We start from the raw sequence: 14,387 nt of genomic DNA, 5'->3' as shown, positions 1-14,387 counted from the left end.
AAAAAAAAAAACGCTTAAAAAGGCCTAAATATAAGAAACAATTGGAAAGGGGGGTGGTGGTGTTTTATTGTTTGAATCCTGACTGCAATTTGGGGAACAAAATCTGAGATGATCGAGTTGAGAAGTTAGATAATTATGATTCCTGTTATGGCAGTTTCTAGAAATCCTAAGGCCAAACTAAAGCTAATCAAATGAGTATGTCAGAAACACATGCACTTAGTGTTTACTCTAGGACAAAATTTTCTTTTTACCAGCTCAGGCAAAAGAACAAGACCGTGTAATATTAATAGCACTGAATAGGTAGTCAGAGGAGATGCTGGACAAGGTTAGCAGCCACTCAGCTACTTGCTTCCTATTGAGAACTAAAAGAAAAAAAGCTTCCCTAAGTCTTAGTCACCAATCAGAACATACACAGGTGCAGGGAAAAAAATTGCCAGAGGGTAACATTTAAACATGGCATTTCAAACAAAAAACAGAAACACCCCTGCATTGATAAGCAGTGAGAAACTGGTGCATAAAACTAATTAAGCCCCACCACTAGGTTCAGCTTAGTGTCTCAGTTAGAGAGCCACATCGGCAAAAAAATAAAATAAAAAAAAAAATTATATATATCTCAGAATAAGGAAGCCTACAAATTCCCTTAGTTTGCATTAGATGATCGGACTGAATAAGAACAGGCAACTGGAAATGCCTCAGCAACAAGGGTGCAGGGGAACAAGGAAGAAGGTTCCTGGCTTGGAATTCACTTGAAAACCCAGTACTGCAGTTACATTCAGACCTTAGAAAGGGATGCAGAGAATTTCCCCTATGTTCTGGGGAAGATAATCTTGACAGTGTTGCTTAAAGTGCAACAGAGGTAAAAATGTTCTTATCTATGTTAAACACCTTTTTATTTAATTGAAAATGCAAAAAGTGCACTGAAAAGCCTGCTTAATTTTTTCCTACATGGCTCATCTTGCAAAGTGAAACTACAACGGTCAGCTTTAATTCTTGGTTTTCATGTAAAAGTTTAATGCTGCTGTATGTTTGGGTTTCTAGCACAACAAGAAGAGACTTACAGAAGAAAATAAAATTCATAAAAGCCAGAGGAGCTTTTCCATGTAGTAACAGACACAAAAGCAAAAAAACCGCACAACCCCTGCATTTTTATCTGGACCCACACAGTAGCATCACCGATGCACATCTGCTATTTGCTATCCATAAAAACACCTGTATGTAGCAAATGACCATTTTCAGACATGCTGATCTGGGGTACCTGGCATTTTGAAGCCAGCATGTGCAATGTCTTGTAAATCAGCTGCTTTATCCTTGTTTTAAGTATGCAGCTGGAGTAGGTGATGTAGGAGAGAATAAAACTTTGACAGTGCAAACTTTGCACTGGAATGGGATACAACATTTTTTCATTGCAACACTGCAATAGCTCATACAGGATCCACTCATGAATTGATGCACTTGTGTGCCAGGTGCTGTACAAATATATAAAACAGAATAAGCAGGGCTTAATGGTCTGTGCAAAGCCTTGGATGTATGATGAAGTCTAAACAGCACTTCAACTATCTGTAGTATAGAACAGGACTTGGCAGGGCTGCAATTATGGTGTATACTGGCTCTAAGAGCAGAGACTAAAACCTGCCCTTAGTCTTTGATTGCTCCCATCAGGGGAAAAATATGGGGATAAAAGAAAACTAAGAGGAAAGACCAGAAAAGGCATAAAGGGCATACAATAGTACAACAGGTGAGACTGCCACAACCCAACGGTTTGCCCCTATTAATGAATGCCTTCCCCACCCTGTTGTGAAATGCTGCCATTCATGCTGCTAGCAGGAGGCTTTACACCTCCAGGAAGGAAGAAGGCAGGGTAGATACACCATTTCATGGTGAGGGAGCAGGAAGTGCAGCCAAGCAAAGAAACTCCCCCTTCCTTCACAGTCTTGAAGAGTTGGAAAAACAGCAACAGGGCAGAGGCTCTCAGTTGAGAGAGACAAAGGAGGTTCAGACAAATGTATAGACAGCCTTTAGGTGGCACTAATAAAAATGCATTTCACAATGCATCTGCTTTTAAAAGTTATTTCCATCATAGTTTCTCAGATAAGATGATAACTTCAAGTTCCGAGCACAATTCTACATTGGTAAGCCAGATTCTGAAACTCATGGAACCACAGACCTGATCATAGTTGGGACGTTGTCTAGATGAGGGCAAGGAGCCCAGTTGTTAAAACACAGAATCTTAACAGGATTTTATCCTAAATTAAACATTAAATGCTAAAGCCTAAGCTGACAAAAAAATAAGTGAAAGGATCTGGCCTTAATTTGGCTTGTAAGTGCTTATTTTAATGCCCAAGTGCTGCATCTGCACTTAGTGTTGGGGTGCCTTCTTTGAAATCAGGGCTTGCAGCACAGAGAGGTTTCACCAATGATTGAGCAACATAGAAAAGCTATCATAGCTGTATAAAAAGACTATAGACACATGATCCATCTGTGCCATAAAAACATTATACCACCTACATGCACCATAGTATGTATCTCAGATGCATTATAGTTTAGGTTTTCTATCTACATAGTCCTCCTGAAACCAGTTACACAGTAAATTTAGTGGAAGACAGTATAGTATATGCACAGCACTCAGATAAACTCATGTTCACAATACCCAAGCATCCTTCCCATTCTAGAACCAGAAGGTCATTCCAGACAGCTTGTGTGCTGCAATCATTATAGAAAATCCACCAATGACACCTGGATGGGAGCATTATCTGCCTCATAAGAGGCCATTATTCAGACAAGCGTTTAGTACATGGACCTCTTTGGAAAATCCAAGAGGCAAATCTGTTGCATTCTCAAACCACTATTTCCTTCCTTGATCTGAACAACATGATGCGACAGTGCTAACAAAAAAAAAGCAAGAGAGAATTCTATTGCTTGCAGCATCAGGAGAAATAGCATCCTCTTTTCTTTCTAAAACGCAGGATTGCTTACTCCCAGACTGTATTATTTCTGGAGGTTTCTTTCTTAAAATACACTCTTCACTGAAAAAAACAAAACATAACATAGAGAAAAAGCTAGGAAGTAAAGGCAAGAATAGGCTAATATTTATGCCCTTCAGTTATTCCTATTGTTCAACATGAGAAGAAAAAAAAAAAAGTGCTTTTGCATGTTCACACAAATACAGATCTTGCTACAAACCAATTATATAGTTAGGTCATTGTCCCGTTATTGTATTTTCTTGTGTTAATTCTTCTCATTCGTATTCATCTTTTTGACCTCCCCTTATTACTGTAGGATCTGAGGATTTCGCAAGCACCTCTGTACAGTAGGACAGTTCCCATTTTACAGATGGGGAAATTGAAACAGAGAGACAAAGTGATTGGCCTAGACCATACACATTGTGTCAGGACAAGAAATTAAACTATGTCTCTAGTGTCCTATATTGTCACCCCTGCCCGCTGGATCACCCCCTTGCCTCTTATCTGTATGCTGTTCTAATAAAGAATGTGTTAATCCGACTCTGTACCAACAAGATTATGGAATTGCAGTGCCACATACACCGTATCTTTGACAAAAAACTACTTCACATGTTAATATCCTAAATGAACGCAGAGATGCAGTCCAGCCCACTGGTATAATTTGGAGATGAATCTACTGCTGAATAAGTGGTGGTGACTTTTTCCACCCTTTCTAATTCAGAGTTGATGATCTGTGTTATGTCCTTCCACTAGTTCTGTATTTTAGTACATCCATGCTTCACATATCCAGCATTTTTTTTCTGCATAATATGCTCAACATAGATCATCTGTGTCAATTTGTTTTGGTTCAGTTTTACGGGATTAATAAATTGCATAATAAATAAAAAGCTTTATATTAGCATTAATAGCAATAATTCAATGAATGCACAAATGTAGGCCTAGCCTGTTTCCAGATGTTATTTGGATAATTCTTGGAATGCATGTTTCAAAACTTCTTAATAGCAGCACGATGTTATCTGGAGGATTTACCCAGGTTTTAAAACAGCTAAAAATTTTAGCAATTCATTTGAAAATAAAATTATACCATTTCCACTTTTAAAACTATAGTAATCGGTATTCAAGTGCTCAATTACTTAGCCATTTTAGTGTTATTTACCTTAGCTGAATGTCCCCAATTAAATGCCACCAACTCTGGCACTAGTAGAGGTCACAGACTATTTGGTTTCTACTGCCTCCAGTTATTGAACACTTCTACAAGTTTGACAGAAGGAAGATATTTTGAGGAAGGGACATTTTTCTCCAGCCATGTAGCCTCCTTTTCAAAGAAAAAGGTGTGAACAGTCAGGAGTCTCACACTAGACTTCATTATGCCACTGTATTCCTTCATAATGGGAAATGAAGAACATAATCTGGTAACTGCACTTTATTATAATGGTCCATCCCCATTTTGAACAAGTGCAAGGCATTATTTTGTAGGATTCACTTTATAATGACTTTCTTAAAAATATCTGCCTATTTTATTCACTCTATCCATTACTTATGTCCGCCTTCCCACCTGCTCTTGTAGAAGAGATTCAATTCCCAAACCCTGTCCCTAGTGACAGCATTAGAATCATGGCTGGTTCCTAGCTTTGGGAATTTTCTTCTTCCAAGAGTATCAAGTATTATATATTTTTTTAAAAGGTAAAACAAGAAGGCAAATGACTGAAATGAAGGCTAGAACATCTATTTGGGGCATATAACATTTGCCCCAAACCAAATGACAATTTTTAATCCCACTGGTTTTTCTAAGACGCAATGTTAGATTTATACAAGAATTTGATAACAGAGGACTAAATGTATCCTAGGAACCTTACATATTGTTCCAATATCATTTGCAGATTTATTTCTCTAGAAGCTGTTCCCTTATTCCAGTCAAAGGTAGGCATTTACTTTGGTCCATATCAATTCTGTAACTCAAGAGATTTACAAAATTTGTATGAATTCAAGTCCTACAGGAAGGATTTTAATTCAAGACTGTGATTCACTGTAAAAGATCTGCACAGATAGCTATATATCTTGATAATACAACAACAAGCCTTGAATTTTTTACAGACCTAATTGGCAAACAAATAATTAGGTAGTATTGTTTTCTTCTGCTTACACAGAAACCTGAGGTGATGGTTAGTTCTAAATTTAGAAAGAGCGGGGTGGGTTGGTGGGTGTTGGTGTGAGTTCCCAAATCCCAAATATATATATTCCCAAAACTTAATCCCAGAATCATCTCTGGTTCTACCTTTTATCAGATGGAAGCAGTTTTGTGTTTTAAAGAGTCTTGGGAACATGCTGGAATTCTATATAGAATTCACTCAACTACAATTTTCCAGTACCATATATTTTGAAAAGTAACTACAAGGAAGCCAAATCAACCCTGTTATAAATGTTGTGAATGCTTTTACAAGTGTTCCTCTTCTTTGATGACATGCTTTCCATGCAAAGGCATGTTTTTTATGTAGGTTATCTATCATATATACAACTCACAAAGTGCTGATTGATCAGGAAGAAGTTGAAAGGGATTTTACCCCTAAATCTAAGTTTTTCCCATTTTAATAAAAAATGAAAATCTCATGATCTGTGATGAAAGTCTGTAGATAATGGTGCCTCCATTTTTTAATGCTCTCAAAGTTGGTTAGAAAACAAATCATCTAGAAGGGCCTATTAAAGTGACTGAAAATTACATGGACCCAACATGACACATTTTAAAGGTACCTAAAATTCACAAATTCCTGACAACTTGCTCTTTGAAGATCACAGGTATAAAATATGACTTCCCAAAAATCAGTGGTCACTTTTGAAAATCTTGGCCCCTGAGCATTCTAATAGAGCAGCAAAGAACTGACAGTGTTCACCAGATCTGATTTTTTTTTGGTCTTCCCTACTTCCTGATCTTTTGAAAGAGAACTGGGTCAGGATGTTCTGGTCTTTGTTGCTCCCCACGTAGAAATGAAAGTGGAGAAAGCCAGTAAAGGAACAGATCCACCGAGGGGAACATCTTAACATCTGCATATAGGCTTTGCTAATCAGATAGTGCTTGTATTTATGGCAAATAAGCAAAATGAGATTGACTGATCTCCATCAAAATCCCCAGATGCCCACGTCACAAAAGCCATCCCCATTAGCAGTACAATATTCTGGGGCAGTGCATGCTCAAGGCTTCATTTTAAAATAGATCTGCTTTATATGTGAGGTTGAAATTCTTAAGTGTTAGCCACTCAGATACTGGAAGCAAAGTTCTGAACTGTTTAGTTGATTAACCGGTAGTCTCAGCAAAAAGAGCACAGAAGCTAAAAACTCTTCATCGTTAGGGATGGTTCCTCCAGCTCAAGTGTGGTGGAGGTCAGGAAGTGGAGTAAATTTCTTACTGTGACACTCTTGACAGACTCTGTGGGCCAAGGGCTTTAGAGGTGTTGAACTGTGGTAGGTCAAATGCACATAAAGACTATTCCCTTCCAAACTGCCCCATATATTAAAGCCCTGCACCCAAAAATTTGAAATCAAAAGAAACAAGCACATACCCTAAATCTTATGCAAACTACAGGTCTGAGAAAAGCCATGCTAATTTAAATTCTTACCATGGCTTTTCCAAATATGTTTCTCATCATCTGTCCATTTCAAAGTATTCTAAAATCCACCCCTGCTAACGCTTGGTGCATAACCCTTGGCCTGCAATGTTAGTTTGAATCAGCTAGACCAGGGGAACAAGCACAGGCACAAGGGTAGCCCTTTGGTACCCATCTTAGACTACTGGCATAGCTTCCTAAACAAGAATCTTTAGTCTTTCCTCAGACTAAGAATTCTGATGACTGATCCCCAGATAAACAGTAATATTAAAGAGGAAAGGTGAATAGGGTAAGAGTTTCTAAAGCTACAGCCCTCAACTGTCTCGTTTAGAAACTTCCATTTTTTTTTAATGTAGAAAAGTTAAGCACTATTGGCTCCATTTCAAACAGGTAAGTGCTAGCGTTGCTAACACTTATTCTTAGGTAGATTTAAAAGGGAGAGGAGTTCCCTTGACAAAGCTTGAAAAGTGGAAACATTTGTATAGGGTAAAAAGGATTTTTAATCTTCTACATTTCATAGCCTGCCCAGACAATTCAAATGTGGCATAAAGGAAGCAGGTTAAGAGACAGCATCCACTGGGTGGCTTGAAAGTGGTTTTTGAACATGTGAAACAATAGAGAAGAGACTTGTCCCACAAAGCCTTTAACCTCCACAGGCAGAACTACCATTGCCCTGCAGTGGCATTGTTTGGGAGCATCAGTTAGTTTTCTGCTTTGCCTCCTAAGGAAATAAAGGACAAGAGTGCCCCCTGCAGTCCTGACAAGTGAGCTACCTCCAGTTCCAAAGAATGGTTTTAAACTAAGAAGATTCTTAGTCACAGAAGGATCTAAATCTACAGCATCAGAGCAAAGGCTTGAAATTTTAAACAAATATCAGCATGTGTGTGGCATTTAGTAATGTTTGATGCATGCAAATGTTTAGCCCTTCTGAAAACACAGAGGGATGCTATTAAGACAGCTCCATTTTATATTGCTTGGTTTTGTTTTTACACTGGTGGTTTCTGCTTTGAGGATAAACGTATGGTGTAACTAAGTGAAACTGACATTCCGATGCAACATTGCTTCCTGATTACTATGCATTGTTGGTAAAATGCTTTTGGTAATATGGGTCTAGAAGCCCTGTGTTTCTTAAGGCATTATCAAACCGCCTCCGCATCCCCACCTTCTCAACCATGCATTGTTTTTCAACGCCCTTTTAGTAACATAAAACAATAACATCTCTCTGTACTGATCTTTTATCTTTTGGACAAGTACAGATTTCTCCTGTCCCTGAATTTATTACAGAACGGAAAGCCAACCTGGCTCTGTTAATTATTTGGTTTGTTGGCTGGTATTATTGAGGATATCAGCAGAGTGCTGGCAATTCAGCTCGTCAAGTTTCCTGCCCCCATACTTGGCAGGAAGAGTTAAGTTTTGGGTAGAAATGATGCCACATCTTAAACTTCCTCATTCCAAGATCCTAATAGTTCTGAAGTCCAAATGTAGAGTCCAGTCTATTTCGAGGAGACCTATCACTGTACTGTCAAAGTACAAGCCTCCAAGATAGAAGTTCCCTTGAATAAACAAGTTCTCTTGCTAGACGTTCCCTCTCTATTCCAGTGCATAGAAGCTCATTGCTATAGTAGCAGTGTCTTGTAGTGGTGCAGACAATGCAACTAACGGTCATAAACATACCTCTGACACAGAGCTACTGCATCCTGGTTCCAATTAAGCACAAGAAACCAATTTCCAAACAGCATCACAATGTTCAGCTAAACCAGATAACTTGCAGGATAAAAGCCTAACAAGCAGTGGGGACTTCAAATTGTACTTATCTCTGATTGACCCTTGTATAACATTTCATGCTATTAAAATACTCAAGAGAATTCAGAAAGAGAGATATCTAGGGCCATTTTCTCCATGCCAAAGGAGATGGGCTGGGGGGTGTCACTGTGGGGTTGCCCTCTGCATTTTTCAGTACATGGTTTTGACTAGTTTAAGCAAATAGGCTTCCACCTCGTGGGAGCTGGTTCTTAGAGCTTACTATTACATAGATTCATATATGTTATGGTCGGAAGGGACCTTGATAGGTCAGAGTCCAACCCCCTGCCCTGGGCAGGAAAGAGCACTGGGGTCAGATGACCCCAGCTAGGTGTTTGTCCAGTCTCCTCTGGAAGACACCCAGAGTAGGGGAAAGCACCATTTCCCTTGGAAGCCCATTCCAGATTCTGGCAAGCCTTATTGTGAAGTTCTTTCTAATGTCCAACCTAAATCTGCTCTCCCTCAAATTGTGGCCATTGTTCCTAGTTACTCCAAGGGGTGCCCTAGTAAATAAAGCATCTCCTATTCCCTGCTTCCCTCCCCTGATGAATTTATAGGCAGTCACAAGATCACCTCTCAGCCTTCTCTTGCAAAAGCTCAAGAGATCTAGGTCCCTCAGTCTCTCCTCGTAGGGCCTTGCCTGCAGGCCTCTGACCATACAAGTGGCCCTCCCCTGAACCCTCTCAAGATTCTCCACATCCCTCTTGAAGTGCGGTGCCCAAAACTGGATGCAGTACTCCAACTGTGGCCTGACCAGTGCCGCAAAGTGGGGAAGCATCACCTCCCTGGACCCGTTCATCATGCATCTGCTAATGCACGATAAAGCGTGGTTAGCTTTGTTGATCACTTTGTCACGCTAATGACTCATGCTCATCTTGGAGTCAACTATAACTTCAAGATCCCTTTCCGCTGCTGTGCTGCTAAGAAGGTCACCCCCCAGCCTGTAAGTGTGTTGGCAGTTCTTTTTACCCAGGTGCAACACTTTGTTGAACTACATCCTATTGTGTTTTGCCCATTTTTCCAACCTGTCCAGATCCACCTGCATCTGTTCCCTATCCTCTGCTGTGTTAACTTTGCCCCATAATTTGGTAACTTGCCAACCTGCTTTCTATGCCCTCATCCAAGTCACTGATGAAGACATTGAATAGTACTGGTCCAAGGACCAAGCCTTGCAGGACTCCACTGCCCACATCTTTCCAGGCTGATATCAACCCACCCACCACCACTCTCTGGGTGTGACCCCTAAGCCAATTTGCCAACCACCTGACAGTGTAATCATCTGTCACAGCCTGCCAGTTTATTTATGAGAACAGAATGAGATACTGTATCGAAGGCCTTCTTAAAGTCTAGGAAGATGACATCTACCTTTACTTCTGCATCCTAGGCATTTTGTAATCTCGTCATAAAAAGAAACAAGGTTAGTCAAGGCAGGATGTACCAGCAATGAATCCATGCCGATTTCCTTTTAGCATTATTTCCCCTGCTGGGCTCCAACAAATGTGATCCTTAATGATTTTTTCCACAGTTTTCCCAAGGATAGAGGTGAGACCAACTGTTTTATAGTTTTCCAGTCCCTCCCTCCTCCCTTTCTTGAAAACAGGGACCACACTGACACTTTTCCAGTCCTCTGAGACCTGACCGGAGCACCGTGAGTGCTCGAACAGCTGTGCCAGCGGCTGTGCTATGACACTGGCCAATTTCTCCAGCACCCTTTAATGAAATTCATCTGGGCCCACTGATTTGAACACATCCAGCCCCTCCAAGTGCCTCTTCTCTAAGTCTGCACTACCAGTTAGTGGGCAGGTGTCCCTCCTGTGTCTATCTATGATCCAATTGGTAGATTTACATAGTTTTCCCTCATTGTTCAGCTTAAATACACTCAAACCAAACTCACTGGATACTGAGAGACCACACTCCCATACCGCTCACAACCATTAACTGCATGAAGTTACACCCTGTAAATCTTGGTTCTCTAACTTGTCCAAAGTCACAGCTCAGGTCAGCAACAGAACAAGGAACAGAACCCAGTTCTCCAGCCTCCCAGTTCATTGGATCAGGCTCTCTCTAGCATCATTGCCACAACAAAATCATATTAACTACTTGGGGGTGGAGAATGGGCTTCATTTTTCAATCATGCAAAGTTTCACATGCATTTGTGAATCAATGCTTAAAAATCCAGAATGTACCTGAATGGCTGCACAACTGAGGATGGAAAGTCAGTGAAGACAGCTACTTCTTAAATTCTTATTTCTCTCATCCATACCAATCATTGAGCAATACCCTTACACCAAAAAAAGTACTTCAGACACTCAGCAACACACATGATGAGAAAAGGTTTTTTAAAAATAAATCAAGGGTTTGAGGTATGACATGTATTGCCATATGCACAGGACGGAGTGTGAATCTGGTCAGTCATATGCAAAACAATTATATTTTTTTCCTGCTTGCTGTCCTGGTGCCTCTGCTCACCTAGGTACACCATGTCTTGTGGAGTCCGTATACACGTTCCAGACAAGGATAAACGCAAGGTTAGACTCAGTTACCCAACAATCTCACAACACTAGTGCTCAGATATCAAAGTCACCTGCTAAAAGCCATCAAAGCAAGACCCAGTGAATAACTTCCCTCTCTGTAGATAAGATGGAGGTAGTTTACCTACCTGAAAAGCTCTCTGATTTCCCTCACAGTAGCCTGGAATGGGATATTTCGGACTAAGATCTTGGAGCTCCTTTGCTTCTTGAGTATTTGTTTTTTACGGGATGAAGTCACAGTAGACCTAGTAAATCAAAAGAGAAATGAGAAAGTTACTCTCTACAGATCAACACATCATAGACTTCTTGCTCTTCAGTTCCTTCTACGTTAAGAATGTAGACTTTCTGTTGTCTAGTTTCCTGATTGACATGTTCAATGAATGCTTATTTGTACGTCCAGAAGACTCAGATTAGACAGCAGAGTGGATTGATTTAAATCACTGATTTTAATCATGATTTCCATCAGCAGGTTTTAAAAAACCCCCTCTTATTTACACACAGATTCAAATCTTGTCTAGCATTTGTACTTTTTAGCTATTTTTCAAAGAAAAAGTTCTTTCATATTGGGGGTAACTGCAGCTGTTGTAAATCTGTTTTTTCCTATACTAAACTCAAACGTATTTAGTTAAGCAGTTTCATACCTCAACATGCAATTATTTAAGATTCTTACTTTTTAATTCTGTAATAAATTGGAAAACTCCGATTAACACTTCTTATTTATCAGGGTTTATGTCAAGTGCAAAGTGAATGGAAATTGGAATAAAATTAAAATATCCATAGGCGGTGTTATATTCATGCCAAAAAAGTGATATAAAAATACTGTAAACATGACAAATATATAAGGGGGGAAAAGTAAATGTATGAAAACAGATACTCTGGATTTAAAACTTATTTTTTAGACATATTTGCTGTACTTATTGAATTGTCAGGTTATTTTTGGTCATGATGGACCAGATTTTCACAGGTATTCAGAACCTAACGATGCAGGATAGGCATCTAAATACCTTCAACAAATCTAACCCCAGGTCCTTCAAGTTCCTTTAACAGATGTCATCCTCTCCTACCTTTCTGATTCCAAACTTTTCAACTTTAATTGAACTAATGAAAAATCTGACCCTGCTACCTAAACTGAAACTGAAATAAGTCAAGGAAAAGGCTTTTATACACAGGAGAAGCCATTAACATTGTTTTGATTCTGCCATAATTCAACAGTGATTACTTTTAAGTGTCTTATTTCCCCAATAAATTGGAACTACAAGATTTCAGAACTTATGGGTCGGGACCTACTTAATTCATGGCTTCGCAGATTTCACAAAAACCATAAAATCCTGGATTGTCTGTGAAATTTGCAAAATCAACAACCCCCCTCTTCCCCCCAGTTTAATAAAGAATCAAATGCTGGTTCCCCAGTGAGAGCCAGAGTTTCGTGCTGCTGGGAGGGGAAGGTGCTGCCTGGCAGGGAGGCGCAAAGGGCAGCAGACAAGATAGCAACCATCCCCTCATTCCTCCTCCCCCTGCTGGGGCCTCTCAGCCAATCAGAGCTAAGGGGCAGGGTGGCATGAAGGGCAGCCACGAATCAAGGTGGAGGCTGTCCCCTCATCCCTCCTCCCCTCCCCTCCCCCAAAGACCTCTCTGCCAATCAGCACGAGGGGCAGGGCCACTGTAACGTGCCCGCGAAATCAGCGCTGCATGCTACAAGCGGGCTGCAAAAACCCCTCGTCTCCCCATGATTTAAGTAGGTCCCTCCTCATGGAATATTCCCCATCATGAACCACTCAAATCTGGGACCCATGACAAATCTGCAGCGTCGGCTGCGTTAACGTAACTGAAGCAGAGCTGATACCTCTGCTTCAGTTACATTAAGCTCACTTCTGTTCTCTTTGATCAGCTGTAAATAGCATGAACATTTCATGCGACTGTATGAAATCACTTGATTCCACTGCTAGGCATGGTTGCCAAGCCAGCAAGAGCTGGGAATCAGATGGTAACCCTTCAGCCCTTGACGTGAGGACTGCTACAGTGCCCCCACAAAACTCATAAGCAAGCAGTGATATGAATGTACTCTGAAGCAAAGTCCCACAGCCCAAAGATCACCTTAACACCAATGACAATGCACAGAAAGATATCACCTGCCTGGAGACCAGTGTAACAGTGGAAAGAGATCCTTGTCTTTAAAAGGTTACGGCGAAGATCATTAGTTATACTTTGGGAGCCCCTATATTCAATACTCTAATCTAGTTTACCTTTTGGCCAGTTTCTCTCAATTAAATGACTTCATCAGAGTTAATCTGTTATTCACTTAGTGGTGCTTAATCTTCTCCTAAAACTCAGTGCCTTCTTTTTATTTTCTACTTGGAATAAATCAAATTTTAGGTGACAAATCCTTTCATTAGGCTATGTACTTGAGTAAAACTACTGCTATTTTGATGACTCCCACATAATCATTTTAAAGAGTGTAAAAAACCCCCCAAAACATTTACTCAGGAAATTAGGATGATTCCAGTGTGTCACCTAAATATGTATTTAAGACTGGCACTCTTCACAACCTGAATTAAAAAACTGCTCCCAGCAGCCACTACATTCTTCACACAGTGAAGTCATTAAAAAAACTAGTTGGCAATGAAATGTGGTCACTGTTGCTCAAAGGCTCACTGGCACCTAGAGATGCAGGACTATAATCAGAGTCTTACTTGATGGCCCTCTCAGAGATTTTCACTGCCAGCTGATGGCCGTCCACCATGCAACCCTAAAAACATAAGTTACAAAGTAAAAATATGAACATTCAGAATAGAGAAAGATGGCTTACACAACTTAATTCTCCTTCCTATGCAAGTAGTATTCCTTTCCATCTTCCCCCCCACAAACCTCTTTGCCATCCACTAGCCAAAACTGGATAAAGGTATATAATACAGATGGGAAGCAAGTTAGTGTGAAGTCTAGAGCAATGAATGAGAAGTCAAGACACAAAACTCTAGCACTGCATGACCCTGGGAAAATAATTCATTTCTCTGTGCCACTATTTCTATTCTTACTCTTCATCTTTTCTACTGTGAAATCTTTTAGAGAGACAGTTCCTACCCCAACATGCATTCATTTTTTACTGGGTGTAGACTGAATAAAATCTCATTTGCTGACTGCAGGCAATACTAATAGGGGAGCTTTTAGTTTTTGCCTGTAGAAGCCCGAGAACCTAGCCACTGAAATTTAACAATTTCTTTGCCTCCATTTTTCTGAGCAGGGACCAGGTCACCCCCCTCACTGGGACCCCCATAGGTCCCAGGGGACACACACCCAGGCCTAGGGTCAGTGAGGAAATAGTCAGGGAACTTCTGGAGGGACTGCATGTATTTAAATCAGCAGGTCCTGATGATCTCCACCCCAGAGTGCTGAGGGAATTAGCAGAAGTCATTGCAGGACCCCTGGCACGGCTTTACAAGCACACGTGGTGTTCTGGTGTGGTGCCAGAGGACTGGAAGAGGGACCTGGAGGGATGTGGG

The 14,387-nt window shown here is 40.5% G+C and overlaps 1 protein-coding gene across 2 annotated transcripts in view; it reads right to left on the bottom strand.

Moving 5' to 3' along the window:
- The window catches only part of RBM19 (RNA binding motif protein 19), a 156,105-nt gene that overhangs the window by 97,559 nt on the left and 44,159 nt on the right, over positions 1–14,387 (bottom strand). For both annotated transcript variants that reach the window (XM_019506689.1, XM_019506690.1), the window contains exons 20-21: positions 13,581–13,636; positions 11,019–11,135 (exon numbers count right to left, since the gene is read on the bottom strand). In XM_019506689.1, the coding sequence (XP_019362234.1) occupies positions 11,019–11,135; positions 13,581–13,636 (173 nt within the window). The remainder of the gene's footprint in view (positions 1–11,018; positions 11,136–13,580; positions 13,637–14,387) is intronic.

The sequence above is a fragment of the Gavialis gangeticus genome, unplaced genomic scaffold, assembly GCF_001723915.1.
Source record: "Gavialis gangeticus isolate Ggan-Ray unplaced genomic scaffold, GavGan_comp1, whole genome shotgun sequence".
Lineage (NCBI taxonomy): Eukaryota > Metazoa > Chordata > Crocodylia > Gavialidae > Gavialis > Gavialis gangeticus.
Note: the sequence above shows the minus strand (reverse complement) of the source record. Positions and strands in the feature narration are given on the sequence as shown.